This window comes from Patiria miniata, unplaced genomic scaffold (assembly GCF_015706575.1).
Source record: "Patiria miniata isolate m_02_andy unplaced genomic scaffold, ASM1570657v1 HiC_scaffold_8, whole genome shotgun sequence".
Taxonomy (NCBI): Eukaryota; Metazoa; Echinodermata; class Asteroidea; order Valvatida; family Asterinidae; genus Patiria; species Patiria miniata.
The window spans coordinates 5,571,770-5,598,125 of NW_024037075.1; the positions used below are offsets into that span (position 1 = coordinate 5,571,770).

The 26,356-nt window shown below is 39.5% G+C and overlaps 1 protein-coding gene across 4 annotated transcripts; it reads left to right on the forward strand.

Moving 5' to 3' along the window:
- LOC119719431 (protein boule-like) lies at nt 1–26,356 on the forward strand. 4 transcript variants are annotated; one of them, XM_038188883.1, is made up of 11 exons: nt 1–178; nt 5,655–5,771; nt 6,952–7,043; nt 12,639–12,696; nt 14,491–14,550; nt 15,868–15,892; nt 18,473–18,663; nt 20,631–20,762; nt 23,526–23,579; nt 24,325–24,480; nt 25,804–26,356. In XM_038188883.1, the coding sequence occupies exons 1-11, from the start codon at nt 158–160 to the stop codon at nt 26,194–26,196; spliced, it is 1,299 nt and encodes a 432-aa protein (XP_038044811.1). In that variant the 5' UTR covers nt 1–157; the 3' UTR covers nt 26,197–26,356. The 4 variants fall into 4 exon arrangements, with proteins under 4 accessions (XP_038044811.1, XP_038044812.1, XP_038044813.1 ...); XM_038188884.1 differs by having other exon boundaries at nt 25,834–26,356; XM_038188885.1 differs by having other exon boundaries at nt 18,518–18,663.

Sequence of the window (26,356 nt, forward strand, 5' to 3'; positions counted from 1 at the left end):
ACGCTAAATTTGATACATTGAAATTTCGCCGACACGGGATTTGCGAATCACACGGGGATTTTTTTACTACGCAGTGCCCAAATTGCATCAAATTTATCGGTTGGGAATTGTTATTTTCGACGTTTCTTTCGAGGTTTTTCGGTTCATAACTGCCATCATGACGGAGGTGCAATCTGGAGTAAGTATGAATCGCCGTATTTTTATTTTCATGGGTCAAAATCTTGTTTGTTTTGATTGAGATGGTGAGCGGTTGAGTCATAAGAAGTCATGGAAGTGGGGTCCGTGGTTCGGATGTCAGCAGGTCAGTAGTGAAGACATCAACGGGGCATCGCACCGCAAACCGGGCCATGTGGTCAAGGAAGACCCGCCACAGTTACATAACCGCGGGTTTCAAATGTGTGCTGTTACATCGTGGTAATAAATTACGTCCATTGAAGGGATCATCTGTCTTGTTCATTAGGTCGAAGATAAGTGAATGATATGGCCGAAGATTGGCGTGGGAATTCGTGTAACTGCTCTTCTCTTTGTTTTTATTGATGTTCAGTTATATTTCACGTCTGTTTGATTTCGAATGAATTGGTCATAATTAAACAGGTTTTAGTCGGCAAGTTGTAGGCCTATTATACAAGATAAGCCTGTAGACCTCCTTCTTTACCATGTTTAGTTGTGCCTCTTTTCTTAAACATGCTAAAGCATGTAAAGTATTGTGTCTGTTTTTTTCTTACCCATGTTTTTCTCTTTTGTCTCGATTTGCTTAAAAAGTTTCTCATTGAAAATTGGGAATACACCAAATTGTTGGTTTAGGTCGAGGCTAACTTTAAATAGAGATTGCATTTTTTAGCCCACCCAGACCCTTAATCCATTTTTCACTATAACTTTATAGCCTTGGCCATAGGCATAAACAATCTTCTAATTTAACTTAAGTTATGTAAAAAGATAGGCCTACTTAGGCCTAGGGGGCCTATGCCAACTCAAAAGAACTGAGTTTTCTCTGCTTCCCTGTACATTTCTCAGCTAATCAGGAGGAAAATTACGGAAGAATATGAAAGGCGAACCTTTGGCTTCTGCCAGAAAGAAAATCATGGATGAGTAGGCCTATGTCTACACCGCATCCAACAACCTTTCTTTTTTTTTCAAACCAACTAGGCCTATCTGGGGATTTAATAGGCTCAACTTTTTTGGTATACCTGATGACCTCTATGCTAGTACTGAGACATCCCAATTCAATGTTCTTAATGCTACTGCCTCAAGGAAATAACATTGATAAGAAAATGCACTCATTTCTTTATCATCCTGGAGCCAACGTGTCGTCATCAACGTTGATGTGCACACATCATGTGTCAGATGCTGCATTTTTTAGAAGTCTCTTTTAATGGAATGGCCTCAGTCACTCACATTCAGTTTGTAGGCAGTTAACTCCGTCATCAGCAGTTTTAAATTCATATTATTCTCTTCTGAACTCATTTCAGGCATGAGATTTGTCAGACTTTTGTCTGAAATCAGACTTAAGTTGAATCTGAGAGAAAGACATTATCAGTATAGAAAGAAATGCATATAATTTCAGACAGTTCATCCAATTTTCAGACCTCTTTTTTAAATTGACAATCTCATCGTTGTCATTTATACAGCCCTATTTTACAGGCTGTAGTGAAAGTATGTTTAGTATCGCCATCAAATGTATGTGAATCTTCACCTTTATATGTTGATGAAATAAGAAAAAAGATGATTAGATAAAGGACAGGAATGTCCTAAAATGTTGCTCAAGGCACTACATTACTTTAGTTCAGACTCAAAACATTCTTCAGGCTAGCTGTCACCATTGAAAACAGTTGCACTGATAAACCAACCAGTTGTTTTTTTCTTTCCTAGTCCTTATCATATACCATGAACTCCAAGGTTGTTTACAACTTTACAGATGTTGTCATTTGTCAGAGCGCCGTACTAATTGAATTTATGGCATATTTGCTCAACAGTAGTAAATTGATTGTGTCGTAATTTGTAGTAATGGGGTCACAATTGATTGGGTAAGCAGTGATAAGTTAGAAAGATTCTTTAAAATAAATTGCTGCCTGAGTCAATTTCAAGCTGAAAGTTTCTTTACTTTATATTCATCTTTGGGAAAAACTGTGAGAGAAGATGATACCTCCTAGTACGTGGAATGTTCAATCAACCTGACAACTTTCATTTGAAATTTAAAGGGAAAAGGCCTCATGTTTTTCCCAGACTGTATGTTAGGATAAACATAGAGCATCGTACATTCACTGCAGGTTGAAAAGAGAATGGAAATGTATTCGAAAATATTAAAGCTTTGTCCTTTACAATCCTCATACTAGCTTTTAATCAATCTTGTGCAACAGTATGAAAGCATGTATCTATTGTATTCAAAGAAGGTCATCAGTGCTGTTTAAATATCTGTTTTCTTTGAAAAGTTGAATCACTAAACCTGATCCCCTGGGCCTTATTCACAAGTCGGCCATATTGGATTGAGAGTAAGGTAAAACTGAACCTTCATTTTTGGAACTTGTGTAGAGAAATAAAAACAAGTTAATTATTAATTAATTCCAGTCTGCTAAAATGAATAATTACAAATTTGTAAGAACGTTCCCTAAAGTTTAAAGCCAGAATTAAAAAAAAAAAAAAAAAAAGACATAAAAAAGGCAGCATTATGCCTGCAAAAATAGTCTGGCGCCATCCCATTCAACAGGTAAGAATTAATGATATGTGTTCTGGGAACACAACAAAAATTACCATCTTGTGAATAAGGCCCCTAGTACAAAGACATGACATCCAAGAACAAACATAAAACCATGTGTTCACCCATTGACTATATGTCACCACATCAGCACCAAATGGTGCGTCTAGACTTTTCACCCTTTTGCACTTGTTTTACATTGTGTTAAAGGGAATATATGCAAACGTCGAAAAACAAAACTATCAAATTTTTACAAAATACCTTACTAGGATGTTGGTAAATGACAGTCTAAAGCATTCTGTAAAATTATGGCACCTGGTGTGAAGTCATTTTCAGGAAAAGTGGTGGTCGCCGACCACCGTTGGAAAAACCTAACTATTTTTCAACTACTGCTCCAAATTTACCATTATTTTTTCAGTCCCAATTTTGTTTGCTATTTGTTACATGTTCATGAACGGATGCAGGCCAGCTAGACTGGTTTCCTTACCTTACAATGTTCCGGCATCTATAAATTGATCCATTTCATCATTAGCGGAGTCAGGGAACCAGACTACTTGATAATTTTTGTTTTTCCCAGCATTTTCCAACACAAAACTTCAAACAAGTCAGTGTAACAATATTTGATCTAATATTTGATCTATTATACTAACCCCTCAAATAGTTCATTTCTGAAAATTACAGCAAAATGATGTAAATTCCCTTTAATTTATTCCCTGATAAGTCCATAAAATCGCCCAGTTCTTTGGCTATTTGGGGCAATACTTGAACTAATGCGTTCAGCATTGAGATGCATTTTGGCAACACGGATGAAAATTATCATTATACATTTGTATTTATGTCGCCCCTCTATCCAATTTCCAGTGCAGGAATTATCAAATTTGCAAAAGTAAAATTATCAGAACTACAAAAGTATTATGTCATGTGTTTCACAATTTTACCAGTCATATTTTTTAATCTGGCAATAGGCCCTACATGTCTTTAAGGCTTGTAATATAAGAAAAGCTTAAAGGGGTACTAGGTCCTGAAATCGCAAAAATTTCATGTTTTGGATTGTTTACTTAGCCTATTTCAAACATCTGGTTGAAAGGAAACAACCTATTGTCTTAACGTTCCCGAGAAAAGACGGAAAAAAAACCGCTTGTTTACATCGGACATGACGGAGTACGAATACACTTTTCGTGTCGTTCTCAGTGTACGATATACACGTTGTGTGTCTCGGGAACAGCGGTGACCAATCACCAATGCAAAAAAAATGGTTTCTTCAACGTCCGCAAAAGGGGAAACACTTTACGAATGAAATCACAACTAGCATCCAAATAGCTCAAATTTATGGGGTCGCAAAAGTGGACCCCGAAATTCGTTCTTGCATGCATAATACAGGAATAAGGCCAAAAAAAAAAATAAGTCGGTCTCTGGTCAGCGCGCGCGTCGATTAATCATGTGCGTCAATCTTTTTTTTTTCCAAAATGTTCCGCGGTAGCTCCAACAGCCGCACCTCCTCAATTTTTTTTACCAAAGAGCACCAAGGAATGGGAAATTGCACCAAGGCAAATGATCGAGAGCACCAAGGCAAATTATGGAGGACACCAATGTACATGAGGACACCAAATAGCAAAATAGTACCCCACCTTGTCTGTACAATCCAAGCTCCAAGAAAGAAAAAAAAGCAAAAAAAAAAAAAAAAAGCCGCGTCCCCGCGTCAATTCCGGAACTTTGGTCTGACCAGAGACCGAATATTTTTTTTTTGTGCCCAACACAAAAACGCCCAGTTTTGAAAGGATAGTTGTGTGGATGTTTATATCCTATTTTTGAATGTTATTTTCGATTAACATCATCTCGTTCAAAACGCGTTTTGTAGCCCAATTGGGCTGTTCCAGGACCTAGTGTAACTTTAATATTCCATCCAGTATGAAAATATTTTAATATAGTTGGATAGAGAATTTATACAAGAGACAAGATACAACATGTAAGTCTGTATCATCCCTACAGAGTCTCCATTTGTGCTGTGTGTATGTACAATGAACATCTACGCATTCCCCCGCTGTGGTTTATGGTGTGTAGACTCTGTGTGTAGTGAGATAGGTCGGGCATGTTGTTAGATGCCAGGGAGGGCCGTGAACTGATGATGCGCAGCCAAAAATGGATGTTGCAGATGATGCAGGCTTGGCCGTTGCTTTGAGCAACAGTCGTGTGGGATGCTTTTTTTTCTCCAGGCTGAATTATTGTGTGTTTGTTGGCTTGGAGACTTGCCATTTTTTCCCCCAGCGTTATAGAGTCAGGTTTGTTATGGAACCCTGGATATATTTTGACTTGGCAGACAAGCCCTGCTCTTGCTTGGCTCATAAACAGTTATTGCACTTGTTCTTTTGCTAAAATGAACATTTGGTTAAAATGAAATGCAGTATATGAGTTTGTAGTGGGTTCAATCATAGTCACGTTTGCATAGCAGCCAAACGTTTGCAACATTTTCGTATAGCTTTGCATCTGTAAATTGACCATGCCTTATGTGGAACAGACAACACCTGGACTTGATACCCGCCCCCCCCCCCCTAAATCCTGACAAAAAAAAGAAAGATTGGTTTTCGTTTCTTTTCCTTATTTCCCCCCCCCCCCCCCCCCCAAAAAAGGTAGGAAGCAGAAAAATTTTGTGTTGGCCTTAGTATAGCCACTTAATGAATTTCACTTGTATTGTCATTTGAAAAATATTTATACAATTATGGCCACCCCCCCCCCCCCCCCCCCCCCCCCACCCCCCACCCCCCCCCCCCCCCCCCCCCCCCCTCCCCCCCCGGCCAAAAAAGGCTCAATGTCTTACAGCCAAAGGACAAATTACTAATTGGGTAGAGAACATCAAAAGGGATGTGTAGTAAGTCCAGCAATTGCATTCAGGAATTTTTATAATGAATTATAAAACCTTTCCCAGTTTTCTTATGGTATTTCATTTTGATCTTTGCCCTTGCAGCCCGCTGATGGCAGCAACAGTTCCACGGCCTCCTCCCCGATCCCCAGCGCCCCCAACGCTCCGAAATTCGGCACCATGATTCCCAACAGGATATTTGTGGGAGGCATATCGTTTAACGTAAGTCCGTTTCTCTTGTCTTAATTTTTCCCATCCCAGCAGCATCAGATCTGCATCAGATCCCTGTGATAGCTGCGGCTAAGCTAAGTAAACAGCAGTGTTTTTCTTGGGAGTCTGCCATAGACAAGGGGTCTATCTAATGGGGAGGGGGTGGTGTTGGGTGTCTATTTTTAATTTCTGGCTCCCAGGTATTTTAATGCTCTTCATGGATTCTGATTTGAAAGAGCACTCAATGAAGAATTACCCCTGGGCAAGTTCATTTTAACACAATTTATTTGGGGGGGGGGGGGGGGGGTCTGAGATAAAAGTTAAAAACTGTTAATGCAAAATATAAGAGACTGTCATGGAAAAATTGTGACTTAAGCCGAATAAAAAAAAAACCATGTTTCTCGTCCGGGTTTTTGAAAAAAAGGAGGAAGAGGGGCTTTTTATTTTTTATTTTTTATTTTTTTCAAGATGGCCGCCATTTTAAAATTTCCTGCAACCGTTGGTGTTTCCACTGTTCAAAGACACTTTTAAAATGAAAGGCAAGTTGGACAAGAGAACTGAACATATTTACAGTGTCATTTAGAATTGTATTGGTATTGGTATTTATTTTCCGGTGAATTTGTGGACTTTTTCGGTGTTTTTTACTGCATTTTTCAAAAATAAAAAATAATACAAAAATCCAGGCGGCCTCCAAAAAGGAAGCAGGCGGGGACGAGAAACATGTTTTTGTTTTTTTACTTTATTTATTAATTTTGTTTTTCATATTAATAAAAAATAAAACCAAAAAATTCCTGATTCTCTGTTTAACTTTGTTAAAAAGTTACATACCCAGTTCTCTGCAAGAAATTGATTTTTTGAATTTGTACATATATATATATATATTTTTTAATGAAAAAAACAATAACTTTATTCTGATTTTGGAGTCTGCAACCCTGAGCCAAATTATTGTCTGACAGCCAATAATTCAAATTTTGGGAAGAAATAATTTAATAACTAAATGTCAGTGGATTTTCTTTTAGTTTGATATCTCATTCAGAAGTGAATAACTTTTAAGTCTATTTTTCGAGACCTTTGAAACAAAAACAAAAAAATTGCATAGGGAACAAACCTTTAAAATTATATATTTATTTAGTTGTTTTAATTTTTAATTTGAATTAAAACGAAATATTTTGTGCTTTCATTTTAACAACAGACATGTGAAGCCGAGCTCAAGAATTTCTTCTCACATTATGGAAGAGTTAAAGAAACTAAGATCATAGCTGATCGGGCTGGGGTGTCAAAAGGGTAAGTTTAAAGAGGCGACGAAAACAAAAAGAATATAAATTTGTACAGTCATCGCATTCTGAAAAAAAAATATTTAAAGAAACTGAGTGATGTTGAGGATCAACAGCTTAAATATTGACTACTTTCAACCCCCCTAAAAATGCTGCTGAGAAGTTGGTTTTGAGTGGTGTGGATTATCTTGCCAGGCCTGTTGTGAGTGCTAGACCAGTGCCCTAGCACTGGCTTAAAGGGAAGATACAACATTTGCAAACTTAAAAAAAACAAAATGATCAAATTATTACGAAATATCTTAAAATCGTGGCTCCTGGTATGCTGACATTTTCAAGAAAACCTGTATTTTTCCAACGCTGGTCGGCCGACCAGCGTTGGAGAAAACTTCTTTTCTTTTTTTAAACTGCTACTAATGTTTCACATTTAGTTATTCTGCATTTTCTTTGCAATTGATTACACACCTGTGAAGGGGTACAAGCCTGCTAGACTGATTCTCTGACCTTACAATTCCCAAAAGTCTATAAATTGCTCCGTTTCATCTTGAGTGGGGTCAGGGGACCAGACTACAAGAACATGATTGGTTTTCTTGGATTTCCCAGCATCTACGAGCCCAAAACGTGAAACAAGTCAGTTTCACAATATTTGCTAAAACATACTAATCCTCCAAATGCACTTATTTCTGAAAATTGCAGCAAAAGTAAATGTACATTTCCTTTAAAAATGGATTCAGCAGGGAATAAATACAATGTAATACACTGTGTTACATTGATTTCACAATGGCATCTTATGACATGGTCCCTGGATTGCCAATTAATACAGGAGCATACCTAAGCAGAGGGCAACTTTATGATCTGACCATTTTACCATATTATCAAAAGAAATTTGGTACTGTAAATGCATTACAAGGGCAATTGCCAACTCAATATTATGCTGCATGTACAATGTAGGTCATTTTTCATCTGAACGATTTTTGTGCGTCATTTAATTCTCTGTCCCAGAGGGTGAAAAATATATGAAACATCAGACATTTTACAAGGCCAAAAAAAAAATTCTTCTGGTTTCCCTACCTACCCTATTCTGACAGCCCCTACCCTAATTTTTTTTATGGAAAAAATGGGGAAAAAAACACACCCAAAACCATCAATTACTACCTTTTACCCTTGACTACACGCAGACACCTCAATATGATCGTACACAAAAAAATAATCCCTACCTACCTGCTCTATTTTTTGAATACCATGTTTTGTAATCAGAAACAGAATTTTTTTTGGGGGGGGGGCCTAAGCTTTAATAGTTAACTTTTCCATTGCTTGAAGGGCACATTTAAATTAAACAAATGTGGCTCTACATTTAATGGACAAACTTTATTATGCAGGTTCATTCTATCTGATCATTGTTCTTGACTTTTCTGACTTTTTCTTTCACTGTCTTTACTTTAAGCAACACCTCGTTTCTTTCTTAATTTACTCCATCTACCCACCACCCAAAAAGTTACCCTAAAGAAAGGACACGTACAATAGGTGACAAGTGCACAGTCCTGTCACTGTATTCTTCTCTTATGGACTTGAACAAGGCAATTACCCCCATGGTGTCATGTGGCGAATGCATTAGCTAAGAAAACAGTTGTGTTGTATTATTTTGATGGGTAAGGGCATGACAGGCTATGAGCTCAGGTCAATGAACCCCCAGCCATGTAAATAGCCCGACCCACAAAGCTATTAATCTCATGATGGAAATTTGATTTTCTGTTAAAAGCCAGAAAGTAGCTGTCTTATATAGTTGCAGATTTGGCCCCCCCAAAAAAGTCTCCGGTTTCTGGTATGCGCGCGTCGCCGTAGCCATGCGCGTCGGCAAAATGAAAAAGTTTTTTTTTCAATAAAAGATGATGTCTAAAAACAGCCAAACTCACTGGTTTGACTGGAATCCTGCTGCTGCACAATTTTAACGTGTTTTTAGATGGGGTTATGATCGAGAATAAGCTTTATGTGGCCTCTCTGGACTCCCATATGTTTGCACTAAGTTTAGTCGGGCACCATTTGCAGTCATCAGCCGACATTTGAAGCAAAAAAAAAGGTAAAAAAAAAAAAAAAAAAAAACGCGTCGCCGCACCACTTTTTGGGCAAGCTCCATACCAAAAACCGGAGACTTTTTTGGGGGGGCCTTTGGCACTGATTCTTTATAATTTGGGGAGAAAATCTGAAATGTTGAGCTTTTAATACAGACAACAAATCATATGGGCCCTACATTCCAGTGCACAATTGATGCATTAGAAATAAGAACGTTTTCTACTGATATAAGAATGATGTTGCACTGATTTTGAATTTTGCTGGTCCCAGAGTGCCAGTCCGGCCTCCTCTTTGTACATCACGACTGACTGCCTGTCGCTTGTTAGTCGGGCAGTGCTATTGTATATGATTACCCTGTAGTGCAAGTAAATAGCTAAATCCGGCCCATTGTGTAGACAAGATGCATGAAAAGAAGTTCCAGTGAATAGACATTCTGAATTGATGCAATATAATTTTGTGCATTCTGGGAGTGGACCAGCTTTACTAGATTGATTTACAGTGAAAAAAGCCAATTGTTTCCTTTCGGTTGGTGGGTAAGGCAATGAAATACATATGAGACTGACCAAATGTTGAAGGTAATGCTGACTGCGGAAACTCACTTTCCAAACCATTCTTGGCCATGAAAACTTCCACTTGCTGCCACTGCTGTTAGTAATTTCATGAGGCTCGTTCTCAGTCTGTTGAAATGTTTAAGAACGAAAAGACTAACATCTGTACAAATATAGACCGAAATGTACATGTATGCCACTTTAAAGGCCTGTACTGCACAAATTTTTTTTAAAAGCATGGTGCACTTTCACTGATCTTAATTTCATTTCAATAAGTCACAAATTGCCTAACTCCAGACACCAGATGGTCTGTGTATTTCTACTAATTAAATAAGCCACTGCTGCAGTTCAGTCGGGTGCAGTGTGAGAACATTTCCAGCTGCCGTTTCATCTCGGTACACTATTCCATCAAAAGTTGCGCCTGAAATCCAAACTGTGCAGAGATACACACTCCGGTGTTCAACAGGCTCTGTCGCCCAAGTATAATAAATACAACGCCTCATATAGAAGGCAATAAACACAGTGCAACAGTGCCTTACGTACTTCGACACTAAATATACCAAGTTGGAAAGTGCAAGCGCCGTATCCAGTGAGCTGGATTTGTCAATGTCAGCGGTCGAACAGAGGATGATCGAGCGGTCACTTCAGTGTTTTGCCGCCACACGTTGTGTTATCATTTTTGACCTGGTTCATCTTGTGATTTCTCGGAGGAGTCTTTAGGATAGAGAGGTTTTACGAGTATTTTTATAGTACTGCCATCAAAACATTGCAGTGAAGCAGTGAATTTGTGGGGAATTGTTATAACCGGGAAACCAGACCAAATCGTATTGAAAGATGTGCTCCTGATTTTTGTTTTACTGGAAACAAAACTGATTTGGGTGGGTGGGTAATATATATATTTTTTTTCTTTCTAAATTTTTGTTGCCAAGGACAGTTGGGTAGGATTATGGTCACTTAATTTGTAATGGTTTTTTTTTTGGCATGCACTTTTAACAGTTAAATTTTTAACAGCTTTACGGTGCTGAAAAACGGCACTTCGGACCAACTTCCAATGAAGTGGAAATGAAAATGTTTAAAAAAGCTGGACAATGTCCACAAAAATTAGGATTGAGGATTCACCATAATTATTTTTTGTTTAGGTTTTTATTTTATATAAGTTTTTTAAATGAAAAGATTTTGGTTCTGTATGATTTTGTGGGTTGGTTTTGGTTATAGGAAACAGGGTTATTTTTGCGGGCCTAATTAAAGTTTCATCGGCCAAGGTGATATGAGCATGGAATGCGTGATGCTCCATGAACACATTTTTCTGTGTTCAGCATTCTGGATGCTCTGATTACATCGATGTGTAAGAAATGAATTCAACGTGCAGATCAGTATCTCTCCTATAGCGTAGTTGTAGTGGTCACAGAAGGTCTTGTACCATATATTCGCCAAATGAAAACAATATGTTTCCTCCATGCTCCGACTGAGCGCGAAGACAGACTGCGTCTTATCATGTGGTCTGTATATGTGGTTCAGGAATTCTATTGAACCGTGACATGTTGGATAGAATTGAATGCCAGTCTTTGCATATCATCCATCTAGAACAATTTGGTCACTATCGTGATAACTTTGATTGGAAAAGAAATCCAGTCTGTTTCTTTTTGTTTCTGCCGCTGCTATCATGGCTTCTAGTTTATCCCTGCACAGCTAGACTGATCGAGTGATTGAGTAATTTTGCCTACATGCAGTAACAAACTCTTTAAAGGGCAGATACGACATTTGCAAACATCAAAAAACGAAATGTTCAAATTATCACGAAATACCTTACTGGATTGTTAGGGAATTACAGTCTAAAGCATCCTGTAAAATTGTGGCTCCTGGTGTACCGACATTTCCAAGAAAAATTGTGTTTTTCCAACGCTGGTCAGCCGACCAGCGTTGGAGAAAACTGGCTTATTTTCAAAACTGCTCCTAATTGTTCATATTTAGTTATTCCGCGTCTTTTTGCAATTGATTACACACATGTGAAGGGGTACAAGCCTGCCAGACTAATTCTCTACCTAACAATTCCCCAAAGTCTATAAATTCTCTGTTTCATGGGGTCAGGGAGCCAAACTACAAGAACATGATTGGTTTTCTTGGTTTTTCCAGCATCTACAAGCCCAAAACGTGAAACAAGTCAGTTTAACAATGTTTCCTATAACATTCCAATCCTCCAAATCCACTTATTTTTGAAAATTGCAGCAAAAGCAAAATGTTGTACATTCCCTTTAATTTTTTTTTTTTTAGATCTCCAATCTCAAAACTTCTTTTCACACCACATATTATTAGTCTCAAATAGGAACTGGGCCTGTACATAATTTTTATAAGTCATTTCAACAGAATAAAATGCAGGTTAAACAGATCTCTCTTTGTTATTGTGCAAATGAAGACAGAGTAATGTTACAGCAAAATTGCTCTGTTTGGAATGTACATTTCTGCGGTTCTGTAATTCGGGTGAGATGTAGCATTGCTACATATTAGCCTTTGAACTAGTGTATGTGTCAATGACATCTATAAGAAAAATGTCTCTAAGATGCTTAGAGACACTTTGTACTTCCAAAAAAATGAAGCATAATGAATTAGTTCTAGTTACTGTAAAATTGGTCTGGTGCTTTTAGAGCTCCTCCTTTTTGATCATAACACAAACATATTTTAAAAAGGGTTTCACACTACTGCTCTTCAGTAGCATTGAGGGTTTGAAACAACGTAAACAGATAGGCAGATGACGCCAAACATGATTGAGATTGTGCAAAGAGACTGGTCCCCCGTCTGCATCGATGAAAAGCTGAGATAATGTTTGAATGGTCCCCCGCCGGTCCATCACCTGACGGCACAATGAGTCAGAGCCGTCCAGGGTTACCAGCTGTCTGGCATTATCAGCGGTAGCCATCGCGTGTCGTCCTGTGTCCTACGTCTCGGTGTTGGTGATGATAATGATAATGATGGGTTTCTGTTTCCCCCTGCAGGTACGCCTTCATCACATTTGAGTCTCAAGAAGAGGCCGTCAGGATTCTTAAAGAGCAGGTATAGCTGTTATTCAATAATAACTGTATATCAAAAATTGTAAGAGGTCTTGAGACCATGATGAAAACGTCCATGATGTTATTTTAAATCGTATAAGTTGAGTGATTTTATCGTTTGTCAAGCGCCACACTTTTGTTCAAAGCCACTTTACATGCATCACTCAAGAGCTTCTTTGCGGAATATTGGCTAAAACTTCCTCTTTGAAATCTGTCAACTAAAGGCATGAGATTTTTCAGACTTTGGTCTGAAGTGAGACCTTTTGAATCTGCGAGAAAGACATCAGTATAACAAGCATCTTTCAGATCTTTCATCTAATATTCAGATTTTTTTTTTTTAAATTGACAATCTCATCCCTATAATTATCAGCCATTTTGTTGCCTCAAGAAAATATATCGGGACATATTCATGATGTTCTTGACACTTTTTTAAAACGCCGTGTCAATTTTCAACATTTGTGCAGGCACACACAATTCCCCATTTGTAGCTAGTTTAGGCCGACATTACACGTGTATGTTTCAGACCTTTCATCAATTTTCAGATTTTTTAAAAATTGGCAATCTCATTCATGAAAACTTGATCATCACATTTCAAGTATTTGAATATTCGACCGAGTCCAAGCTAGAATAAATCCATTACTAAAATATCTGAAAATGCACGGCAATAAGAGCAGGGATTGGCGCATTCCTTTTTGGTGTGGCCATATTCCTAGCCCAGGTTGGACGACGTCTTCATTGCATTACGACTGACGTCCAGGGTATAAATTCTACCACCATAGCGAAAAAAATTATAACACATTTTTATCATAGTTTTACCTGACGGAGGAAGCAGAAATTTCGCTTACATATTCCTTGTGTCCAGAATTGTGCATGCGCTGGGTTTAGAAAAGGCAAATATGTCCATGGGCAGTGTGTTTACCGAAAATAAACCGCAAGGTCCACGCTTTCGTTGAAAACATTTTCAGTACGAACTCACCGTGTGAAGACGTACACGCGCGTGCCATTTGCTGCCGTGGCGACAGCGTGCTGGGTGTGCATGCACGCGCGCAAGTAATCTTCACACGGGGAGTTCGTACTGAAAATGTTTTCAACAAAAGCGTGGGATTGCGGTTTATTTTCGGTAAACACGCTGTCCGCTGACATACTCGCCTTTTCTAAACCCAGCGCAGGCACAATTCTGGACACAAGGAATATGTAAGCGAAATTTCAGCTTCCTCCGTCAGGTAAAAATATGCAAAAAATGTGTTACAAGTTTTTTCGCTATGGCAGGAGAGATTCATACCCTGGACTCCGTAATTGCGTGTACACAACGGAGTCCAACCTGGGCTACCATATTCCCAGCCTAGTGGTGTGGTGAATCCATCTTACAAATCTTGTTTTTAAATCTGGGTTCAATTGCGGTCTGCAAAAAATCCAGGCAGTGGAAAGCTTACGTTTTGGGGTCACAGTTTATTCCTAAGAGAACTGAGTTAATGAAGAAATACTCAACTCTGATGTGTAGATTTAAAATAATAATGCTTTGAGCACATTGACTTGAATAATGCTTTTAACACATTTTTTTTTAGGTAATATACAACCACAATGGCACTGCAAAATAATTATTGATGATAAATCAACTGAAAAATTCAGTACTCAGTGGTAAATTTATGGCGTGTTTTTCTCACATATGGTTGGAAAGTGGTGTTGAGCCTTTACTGCTTTATTTTCATAGTAATTAATCAGTAAACTTGAATCAGAATCAAGCCTCAAAGTTGATTTAAAAAAATCGTTTTATTTTCCTTTTCCCCCTCTGCAACAGGCAAATAACCTTGTTTTCAAAGACAAAAAGCTCAACATTGGTCAGGCCATCCGTAAACAGGTATGATTTTAATTCTGGTTTTGCCAAGTAATACTTTATGACATAAATAAAACACAAACTTTCAATCACATAAATTGGGCCTTATTTTAACCAAACCACAATCTTTAAATTATAAGAGTCAAGATTTAAACACACATTTTATTTTTTTTTGACTGTGACTTTAAAGTAGGCCTAAAATTAAATATTGAAGTGTATTCTTGAATGCGTTTTATGCTTAAGGACAGGGGTAAGATTTGTCCGATTTTTTTTAACGGATTTCAGGAGTTTCAAAGAATCTCTTTTGAAATCTGGAATCCCTGAGTTTTAACTCAAGAAAGTACAGTGAAAGTTTATATAGAACAACAGAAATGGGTATTGTAAGGGGTGCCCTTGGTGACCCTGAAAACCTCTGCCGATTATTTCTTGAGTTTTTCCATTTTCTCCAATCTCACCCTTGATACCATCTGATTTATCACACAGTTTTGTATGTTGTTTTGAAATGTTTAAAGGGAATGTGCATCATTGGCTTTTGCTTTAATTTTCAGAAATGAACTATTTGAGGGGTTAGTATAAAAGATGAAATATTGTTAAACTGACATGTTTGAAGTTTTGTGTTCGAAAATACTGGAAAAACCAAGAAAAACTAAAATTTTCAAGCAGTCTAGTCACCTGACTCACTAAAGATGAAATGGATCAATTTATAGATGCCGGAAATTTGTAAGGTAAGGGAACCAGTCTAGCTGGCCTGCACCCGTTCATGAACATGTAACCAATAGCAAACAAAATGTGGAGAAAAAAAATATGGTAAATTTGGAGCAGTAGTTGAAAAATAGTTTTTCCAACGGTGGTCGGCCGACCACAGTTGGAATTTTTTACAAAAATACCTCTTTTCTTGAAAATGACAGCACTTCAGGTGCCATGATTTTACAGGATGCTTTACACTGTCATTCACTAACAGTCCAGTAAGGTATTTCATAATAATTTGCTAGTTTTGCTTCTTGATGTTTGCAAATGTTGTTAAATACCCTTTAAAGCGAAAGAAATTGTGACAGTTCTAAGGGGATGCAGGCGAGACAGTTATTTTGGTTTTCTATTTTAGCCTAATGAACAACTGTGATATCAAATTATACACATTATGGAAAGACGTGCACAATGCACATCTGTCTGACTGTTGCTGGAAATCCGAGAATCGTTTTGAGATAGATTCAAATGAGAACGCATGCAGAGACCCGTATTTTTTTCCGCCAATCTGCTCTAGATACTTGTGCACTGCTGTTACAAGCCCACAAAGTCTCGCCACATAACGTAACGATACTTTCTCTGTGTGTTTATTTACAGCCCATGAACCTTCCCAAGAATGTCGGTAAGTAATCTCATGGTATGCAAATGCTGGACCAGTTCGCGCGTATGTAGGACAGCGAGAAAAAAATATGGCGGCTACTGTTGTAGACTGTTAGAGGAGGCCGGACGTAAAGTCAAAAAGGGAAATGGCGATGCTGTGTTTTATCAAAGACTCTGTCATTAGTGCGACCTTTTCTAGGCATTTGTTTTGGGGATTCGTCATTTGGTCATTTGGTTGGTCGATAAGTGATGTCAGTTCACAAAAAGAGGTCGGTTCAGAAAAGTTCAAGGTGATTTGTTTGGGCCAGCCTCGAATACACTTCGCATCTGACTGACTGACTGATTGACTTTCGCATGTTTAATTAGACTTGCTTAAGTCTTACCTTGGGCCAAAAAGTTGAAATTACGCCAATGAATGGGCTAACTCCGGCCCATAGTAGGCCATTTGTGAAACGAATACCAGTGAATACATTCTTAATCGATTGAATTGCACTTTGTGTGCTCTGTTACCACATTTACTGAGTCATAATTATAATAATCTTGTTTATTTGACAAGTTTGAACACTGATTTTAAATTCCTTTCGGGCAATCCTCACACAGTCATTTGTTTTTAGGGAATTTATTAACCCTCCTGCTGTTTGAACAGTCACAGACAGTCAAAAAATCAATCCTCTTCCCCTGCCATGCCTTTCACACAGTCTAGTCAATAACCGTCAGGTCATATTTTAAGCAAGCACTCTGACTATTCAAATTCATTCAGACAAAAAGCAGGCAGGAAGTAAGCACAGCTGGCTTATTAATCACCTACAGTCAAAGCACAGCTGATCAAGTTACATTAAACAGTCACAGCAAGTCTATCCTGCTTTATGTAGACTGGGAGCTCTTAACTAATGAAAACAGTCTCTTGATTGATATTGACTGAAAGGACAACTTGGTGCAGAATGTATGTTTGCATAGGAGGGTTTTAGAGAGTTAGGCCAAAAAAAAAATAACTCGGTCTCTGGTCAGCGCGCGCGTCGATTTGAATCATGCGCGTCAACCTTTTTTTTTCTTCAAATTAACACGGAAGCTAAAACAGCACCCTCTATTGCCGCACCTCCTCAAATTTTTGTACCAAGGAGCACCAAGGAATGGGGAAATTGAACCAAGGCAAATGATAAAGATCACCAAGGCAAATTGTAGAGGACACCAATGTATAATGAGGACACAAAAAAGCAAAATAGTACCCACCTTGTCTGTACAATACAAGCTTGAAAAAAAAAACGCGTCGCCGCATCAATTCCGGAACTTCGGTCTGACCAGAGACCGACTTTTTTTTTTTTTTGCCTTAGTTTCATAGTTCGTTAATGGCCCTTCAGTAAATAAGTCAATTCAGAAAGTTAATGCTCACATGCTAAAGAAATTATTTTTTTAATAGAAAGACCAGATTTTAATTGCAACATCTTCAAACAACTTTGAACAATCCTGCAAAGTTTAATTAGTCATCGGCATTGTCAAGATATATATACTTGACTGTTTCTCATTGAGTCACAGTGGATTGGCAGAAGTTAAAAATGTTGCCGCCCGCCCAACTGTGTCCTATGTAATTGCACTCATTTGACAGATTTACACGGTCCAACTTGACAGATTTATGCAAGCATTTTGTCAGATGTGTTCCTTCCATGAACTGGAGTCATAAACCAGCAAACCTAATAATCTAAACTACATACTGTAAGGTTTCAAAGGCACAAATTTCAGTATTAAAGGGATCTGATGGTTCTTCTTGGTTAAAAGTTGAAGCTGGACAAGGTCTGGACTTGGCTAATGCAGTTATATGTAAATGAGTCTGTGATTAGAAGGGATTAACTGTTAAATCGGATTACAAGAGCTTAAGTCAACAAAGTGTTTTACAATTAGGTTAATGGTCGCAACTGTTAAATACACCTTTTGTTACAAGGTATAAGCCAGTTACTTCTACAAATTTCCTTTTATTTGGGTTCATTCAGGTGGTCTCCTTTTAAGAGGGCCTCCTGACAGTCACACATTTTTAAGAATTCGCCAACAAATTCTTGAGCTTGTTAGTATGCATGGAAGATAACCGCATTTTGACCCATTGTGAATGCATGCGTTAGGGTAGCAGGGAACATTTTTTACCCGTGGTAAATTTATTTGAATTAGCAAATTAACCATAAAAGCAGGATTTGGTGCTAAAATCAGGATTGGAAATTATAATAGGGTAACTGGAAATTCAGGCACTGTGAATGAATCAGAGGAACATAACCAGTGATATTGTGAGCACATTTCCTCTACCACGTTTGTCAATTCTGAAAAGAGATGTAGTTTCTTTGCCTAATAGAGGTGGCAAAAACCATGTCTTGGAAGGCCATGGTTTTCATTCTTTGAAAGATAACTTAATATTTTTTTTTTTAAACTTCTTGATTTTTCCTCATTGAGGTGCAAGAGCAGCTTCTGATCTTTAAAAATCATTCCCTGCTTGTAGCGTTAATACAGTAGTCTAGCTCTTCTAACCGCATGCCAAAAAAGAAACGAAAACATGCCGAAGCTCTGTCACTCTGCAGCGCCTCTCTTCTCTCTTGTTATCTTTCCCTTGTTGGGCGCCTAGATCCTGCGCTAATACCCAGCGGGATGGTTCTAACTTCTCCATTAGGCTACAGCTACACCTACCACAATGGGGTGGCTTACTTCAACCCAGCCGAGGTGCAAGCCGGGCCCCCGACCGCGCCCCACGGGCACCCACACCCGCCTGCCACTGCCGTCATTCCGCATCATCACACCCAGCACCACACGGTTAACGTGAGTATATTTATTAGTTTTCCCCAATATTGTTCTTATCTTGATGGACTGTTTCAAAGATACAGTAAACTCCGGCTAAACCGACATCGTACAACTCGTCAAATCGCTCAAGTTGGCCGTCTGACTTAAGTCCCGATTGTCCGTAATGCATTTCCATTGAATTTTTTATTTCTAAGTCGGCTTTTATAAGTCGCCATTTCACTCAAGTCGTCGTGTTACTCTCGGTCCCCCTTCCATAAAAAGCATTACAAAATTTGTTGTGTAAGTCAGCATTCAACAAGTCACGCATTGGCATCGACTTCCTGTACTGCGGTTGGCAAAGTGTCGAGTGAAAAAGTGGTTTCGCACGGCCCGTGATCACTGCATGCATCAGTGTCGAAAAAGGGTGTCCTACTGCATACACGTACATCGCATATGCATCGTGAGCATATCAATGAAAGTACCCCCTCTAGGCTGTACGCATGTGCTCTGTCCATTTATTCGTTACTGTGCACGTACGTATGTATCGTGGTCTCGACTATCAATACCCCAAACGTGATGATACAATTCAATGATTAATTTGCTGGATTCAACTCGAGCATTAAGGACATAATCCAGGGTAAATCGAAGCCAATAAGTGCAATGAATCATGTGTGCAAAAGACCATTCATGTAAGTCGGCAAAATGACGACTTAATTACAGCATATATCTGCATTCGCGTAAGTCGTCACAAATTCTCTTGTCCCGAGAGTGCCGGTTTAGCTGGAGTTTACTGTACTTGCATGTTGAATCGATTTCATATTTATTGTGATCACTTATTGTCTTGCAAAGTTTTGGGACAAACATCTGCATGTACCACATGTTTTGCATCTGTAAGACACTGTTTGCCAACAAAGGCCTCACATGGCATCCAAAATTAATCCTAGATGATGGTGATATTCTAGAAATGGTCCATCAGTTCTGCGTTTTGCTGGTGTTTGTTTCTGTTCTCATTGTTATTGTCATGTTGCCTTTGAGAAAGAGTTCTTTTGTATACATGTATTTCAGTTCTTTCTTTAGTTTGAAACAACGTTTTGTTTCACTTCAAGTTTTGGTTAAAAATTGAAGAAAAAACGTCCAAAATTGATAACTAACACATATTTTAATACATACATGCATCATTGTTCAAAAGTTGGTTCCACTAATGACATTGTTTTTGTTGAGGAGCAAATTGATGTTTACATTAAATCACTCCATTTCTTTGAAATAATTCTTATATTGACATATGTTTCATACATTTCCCAACTGATGTTAATTTGTTCATGTTCTTGTGCTAAAAAAAATTCTTGTTAATTATTAATGCAAGGTTCTGCAAAAAAACCTTTAGTTACGTTGATTCTTACTTTGAGGTTATGGGAATTAAACTTGGATAATAACTGATTGAATGCAATTTTACCTTTTTTTTCTAATTTGGTTTTAGAATTCCAAAATCATGTGCCCAAAACTGAGGAAGGGTGTTGTCTTTGATTCAGTTGTTTTGACTTTATTTGGGGTTTAAGCTAGAAATATGTGGGGGGTTTTTCCAGGTAAGTTGTTTCAAAAAGGATCAGAATTCTTCAGGTGATTGAATTGTTTTCTGAAAATGAAGACGACTGTTGAACACTGCTTATGTATTTAAAGTTGGCTGCTCCCAAAATGTAAGTCATTGGCAGTCTTATTGTTCGAAAAAGGCCAGCCTTGTTTGTCCAAGTCAGGCAAAGTATCTTATTAACTGCTCAGAATGATTCCCGGTTTGAGTAATCAGGACAAGTTTTACCAAGAATTACAAAAAAAAGTTTTCTTTTTGTTTTCTTTATTCAAAAAGTAAAATGACGGGCATAGGTCCCCATTTTCCGCAGTTGAGCAGACAAGTTCAGGTCAGAGATCAAATTGGTGTCGAGTATACGGTACTGGACGTCTTCCAGAATCACCAGGTGTAACTTCAATGTATTTGTCTGTTTTTCTTGCAGCCGTCGATGGCGTACCCCCAGTACACCATGCCGGTCATGTTACAAGCTCCGCCCTCCTCCCACTCCCACCATCAGTATCTTCCTGTCACATCCCAAACCCAGCAGGGCCAGTACTACCAGCAACCCATCAATGTTAGTTCAGAGATTGATTCATAATAGGTCTCTCTTAAAAGGGCACTAGGTCCTGAAGTCCCCGAAAATTTCATGTTTTGGATTGTTTACTTACCCTATTTCAAACATCTGGTTGAAAGGAAACCAACCTATTGTCTTACCATTCCCGAGAAAAGACGGAAAAAAACCCACTTGTTTACATCGGACACGATGGAGTACGAATACGTTTTTCGTGTCGTTCTCAGTGTACGATATACACGTTGTGTGTCTCGGGAACAGCGGTGACCAATCACTAACGCAAAAAAAAATGGTTTCTTCAACGTCCGCAAAAGGCGAATACTTTACGAATGAAATCACAACTAGCACCCAAACAGCTCGAATTTATGGGGTCCCAAAAGTGGACCTTGAAATTCGTTCTCGCATGCTTAATACAGGAATAACACCAAAACGCCCAGTTTTGAAAGGATAGTTGTGTGGATGTTTATTTCCTACTTTTAAATGTTATTTCCGATTAACATCATCTCGTTCAAAGCGCGTTTTGTAGCCCAGTTGGGCTGTTCCAGGACCTAGTGTCCCTTTAAATGACGTCACTTCCTACAGATTGCCACGTGCATCGGCATTTTGGGTGCCAAATTTTCATGACAAGCATTGGCTGTGCCACATTTCGAAGAAATTTCGAGCAACACACATGCATGTCTAGAACATTTTGCACACTGCATGCACACACACCTGATGGCGATGGATACGCAGTTGTAATTATCCTATGAAGATGGCGACCTATGGGGGAGATCTATTGATATCTAAAATATCCATATTTTGTTCCTGGTTCCAGAGTGCCAGTCCACGTCCTCTATTTACCTGACTGACTGACTAAAGCCTAGTTTCCGTATTCGATCAACCTTGTTCCCATGGGTACGAGATCTTGCTGCGCCATGTTGTTTCCCATCATGCCTTGCAGGATCTCAACCCCTGGAATTGTGTAATTTAATTTAAATGTGTCAAAATATGGCGCATTATAATTAGGCTGCAGTTTATCCGTTTTACGTGCCGACGCCATCTTTAAAATGTTAAAAGTTGTGATTTTGAAGAATCAATCCTTTCAAACATAAGGTTTGGACGTTGCATTATTTATCAAAGATTTGTATTAAATATACGTACCCCTTTCGTCCCTTTACAACTGAAGATACAGGTTTTTTTAAGCGAAAAACGAGGCCGCCATAATCCATATCATACAGGCATCGCGAGTTTTGAATAACACATTTTTTTCGTATGTGCAAAGCACGCGAGCGCATTATGGGTCAGGGGTGTGAAATCTCAGCTTTAAAGCTGATTTCAGCTTTTTTTGTTTTGGATTTCAGCTTTTTTCCTTCACTTGCTGTGTACAAAAGTATAGGAGATTTCCAAAGTTCATCTGTTTTTACACCTTTTTTCAGCTGTTTTCAGCTATTTTTTATCAGCGGTCACTCACATCCCTGATGGGTGCACCCGGCGTGCAATCTTCGAAATGCGCGCGCAGTACGCTGTGAATAGCCAGTCGGCATCGTTTACGTGTACATCACGGCCAGGGGTTAGTGAAGGAACGCGCCCATGGAGTCGAGGCTGGTATTCGATGTTTATAAACTCATGCAGACTGCGCAGACAGTGCGTGGAACCGTCGGCAAAGTTGAAACGGGCTCAACTTTGCCGATCGTGTGCGAGATAGTTGTCTGTCGATCTGGGTTGTCGGTGACATTTCCGGATGAAATGTTTCCATATGTCTGCAGTGGTGCAGTTGGGTCTTGTTTGGGTGCTCCCAGTGTTTCTTATCTAGATATGGAAACTAAGCTTAAAGCCAGAGTCCATCATTTGCAGCTTTCCAAAAAGTAACTGATGTAATTATTGTTGAAAAACATACTTGGTTGAAAGATAGTAAGGGGACTAAACTCCCTGTGAAATTATTCCTTCTGGCAAGCTGACATTTTGAAGAAATCAACGAAAGAAGGCCTTTCCAATGGTGCGTCTTAAGAAGCACCGTAGGAAATTCAAATTAGTAGTTTGTTTTGTTATTCGGCGAAGCGCGCGCAAGCATTGGCACGACGCACGCATGCGCGCGGTTGCTATAATTTGTCGGATCAGTGCGCGACATCGCGTAGCTGCAATTGGCTCAGTGAGAACGTGTCTCGGACGCTGGATTTAGGCCCAATTCAAAACATGATTCAGCAACTTTTGATTTGTAATCGAGATCCTAGAATGTTGTTTGTCTCGAAAAATGCAGCTGAAGCTGAGCTGAAACCTTATCAGATTGGTTGTTCAGCATCCTTCTTCAGATATTGAGCACTTTTGTTGCTTCAAACAAACAAAATGCACAAATTACAAATGATGGACTATATACCTTTAACTGAGTGACTCACTGGCTGTAACTTGTGAGTTAGGCGGTGCTATTGTATAGGATTACCCCATAACATCAATGAATGGGCTGGATCCATCCCATACTAGATTCATGAAAAGACTAAGTGAAAAAAAATCAATTGAACAGAACTGTTGCACCCTGGGACAAGCTTTACTGGGTTTTCCTTGTGTTGTATAGTTTATCAAGTAATATCAATTTATCGACAGATTGTACTTGGTTGCTGGTTTGTGGTGTAATGCAGTTAGGTATTTTACATCAATACTGCCACTAGTCATCTGAAGTAATCCAGTCTCAAATCTTCAACAAAAAGTTTGGTTTTGCCATCTCTGTACTGTAGCCTAATTATTATTCGTAGATGCATAATTTTGATTGATTTTTTTTTCCCATTTGTGCAGACCACTCCTCAGTGGACCACAATCCCAGGCCAGTGGCGATGGGTCCATCCCCAGGTAAGAATAATCGACAAAATTCTGTCTGCTTTAGACACTTATAACGTCACATTAATTTCACGATACGTTTAGATACTTGTTCATGATAGCATTACTTTCCATGCTTTGAACTTCAAATGACGGTGGTCCAAAGGTTTTTTTTTTTAGGGGGGGGGGGGCATCAGCATGTTACATTTGCACCAAGGGCGGAGCCAACAACAAAATGTTCACCTATTTTCCTGGGCACCGACTGACCAGCCAAATGCTGCAAATTTGGGGGGGGGGGGGGTGCTCTTTTGACGCCAGATGGTACTCTTTTTTTTTTTCGTACCAATTTATTTACATTTTATGAAGCTGTAGGGTGCATGGAACTAAAGAAGAAATCATCTACATTTATCTTCTGTTTAATTATTCAAAAAAATACTTTAAAAAGACACTTCCTTGGCAAATGGCAAATTTTCGTGGTTAGTGGGGGAGGGGGCAACTGTAAATTTGTTAGGTCGATGTTACACCCCCCCCCCCTTGTCTACGCCACTGCTTCCATGTTCGTGTCACACACACACAAGTTTTCAGGCGTAGGCAAATGGCATCCAATGAATACTTAAACATTTTGACCGGGGGTAAACAAAATTTTGTCAATGAGATTTGGAGGAAATTAAAGGTAACTGGCACCTTTGGACAGTGCGGTGGGGACAGGCGAGCATTAAATGCCATAGCTCCATTTACTTTCATTGAGTCTGACTTTATTCCTTTTTCATTTAAGCAGCAGGCAGCTAGTGGGCTGACCGGTGGAATGGTGTCCCCCCTCTACGCCACAGCTCCAGGGACTGACATGGCCATGTACCCAGCGCCTACCCCAGCCTACGCCCAGACACCAGGAGACGTGCCCGAGATGCCCATCATGGAACCCTCACAAAATGAGGTAAGGACCTAATAAACCGGAGTTTTATTGGATCTTGGTTTTTTGACCTGTCGCGGTAGAATCACGTCAATGCAGCTTGTGAATAACTGTCCAATTCGGGCGATTCACAATGCAATGTGCCACCAAGAGTTTGCCACAAAGAGTTCATTTTTCCCAGTGCATTGTGGGAGATGGTCAACAAATTCTCAGCGCGGGACATTTGAAATTGTTCGTTTTTCCAGTCAGTAGTTTCGTAAAGGTATGCTTCGAGTATCTGTTTGCCCTTTTGTTTTCTTTTGATCAATGTGGTGTTTTTTGTGAGGCGGCAGAACGCTATATGCCCCAATCTATAACAAATTAGTTCAAGTTGTCTACTGACACTCATTCAAATGGGCCGTGTTTTGTCGACCGTAAACTAGAAAAAATGGACTCTCCATGGCAAACTCTTGGTGGCGCACTGCATTGTGAATCGCCAGAATTACATGATAAACAAATGGACGCGGAACGCGCAAAATCTGAGACAAACAAACTTAGCGTACAAAATTACCAATAGGGTTGTCTAAGGGGCGTGGCTCGCAAATGGCGATAGGTCAATTGTACCCTCAAATGGGGAAAATGGTTACTGTTTTGGACTTAAAACAGGCACAGGAGATACAAGTGCGGTGGGGTCTAATCGGGAGTGTTCCAACGTGTTTGACATCCTGCATGTGCGCATAATTGGAGCTTGTGAAAAGAAGGTATACACAGGGCCCTTTGAGTCAATAAAGAGGTGTGTTTGCATGAGATATTTGTTCCCCGTATTTTAAGAAAATATTCATCAACCCACCTTGTGTAATTTTTATGAAATATTGAGATTGTAGTTTTGGCCATCGTGTCAGTTTACTTCGATACATTTATGGGAAGCATTCATGTCACTCATTAAAAATCCTAAATTCACTTGATGGTAAATCCCTTGTAATAGTTATATAATAAATTTACCCTCTCCAAAAGATGAAAATAATGAAAAAGTACACAAAGATTAATGGATTAAGAAAGAAAATGATAATATCCAGTAGAAAAAGAAAATTGGAGTGTATGCAGGTTTTAGAGTCCTGCTATCCGATCCATGCACATTGTGAATACATGTAACAGGGTCTTTTGAATAAACCATGTAAGCATGATGACCATTGATGCTGAACTTAACCATGGTGTCGTTGTGCCCATGTAACTTGCCCAACCAACTGGGTGAGATGATTGGCGCCCTCACGAAGGGTTGGTGCACGGAACGGATAGCTTAAGACACTCCCTTGTCCTGCACATTTGACCACAGAGGTACGGTATTACCCCCCACGGGGCTCTCACCAGGGTGCCATAATATCCATGGACTCCCTCCAGCCACACCAGCAGCAGCAGCAGCACCCCGGTTATCACCCCCACCACCATCAAGGTCACCCCCACGGACAGTCCGCACCCTTCCCGGTTCCCTTCATTGCCCCGCCCCTGCCGCCCAGGCCTTACCTGCCCGAGCTGTCGGCCACCGGCGCCCTGCCCCACCTCCTGCCCAAGATGCCCATCCATCAGAACAAGTTTGCGCCCAAGCGCACCATCAAGATGCCACGGCGGGACCCGCGGGCGCCCAAGATGGTGCGCAGCACCGTGGACGGCCTGCACTACACCTTAGCTCGGATGGACGATCACCCACCACCGGCAGTAATGACAGTCAATGGTTATCCCTCCACCATAGCACCTGAAACCTAAGATTTTACCGGGTTCCAAATTTTACGGAGCTGCTAAGCCAAAGAAAAATTGCTTAGCGAAATTTTTGGTGCGAAGCAAAAATCAACTGAGAATGGGTTCGGGGTGATGTGCGACGGAACCGGGTACCCATCTACTAGTCCCAGATTATGGGATCAGGTGC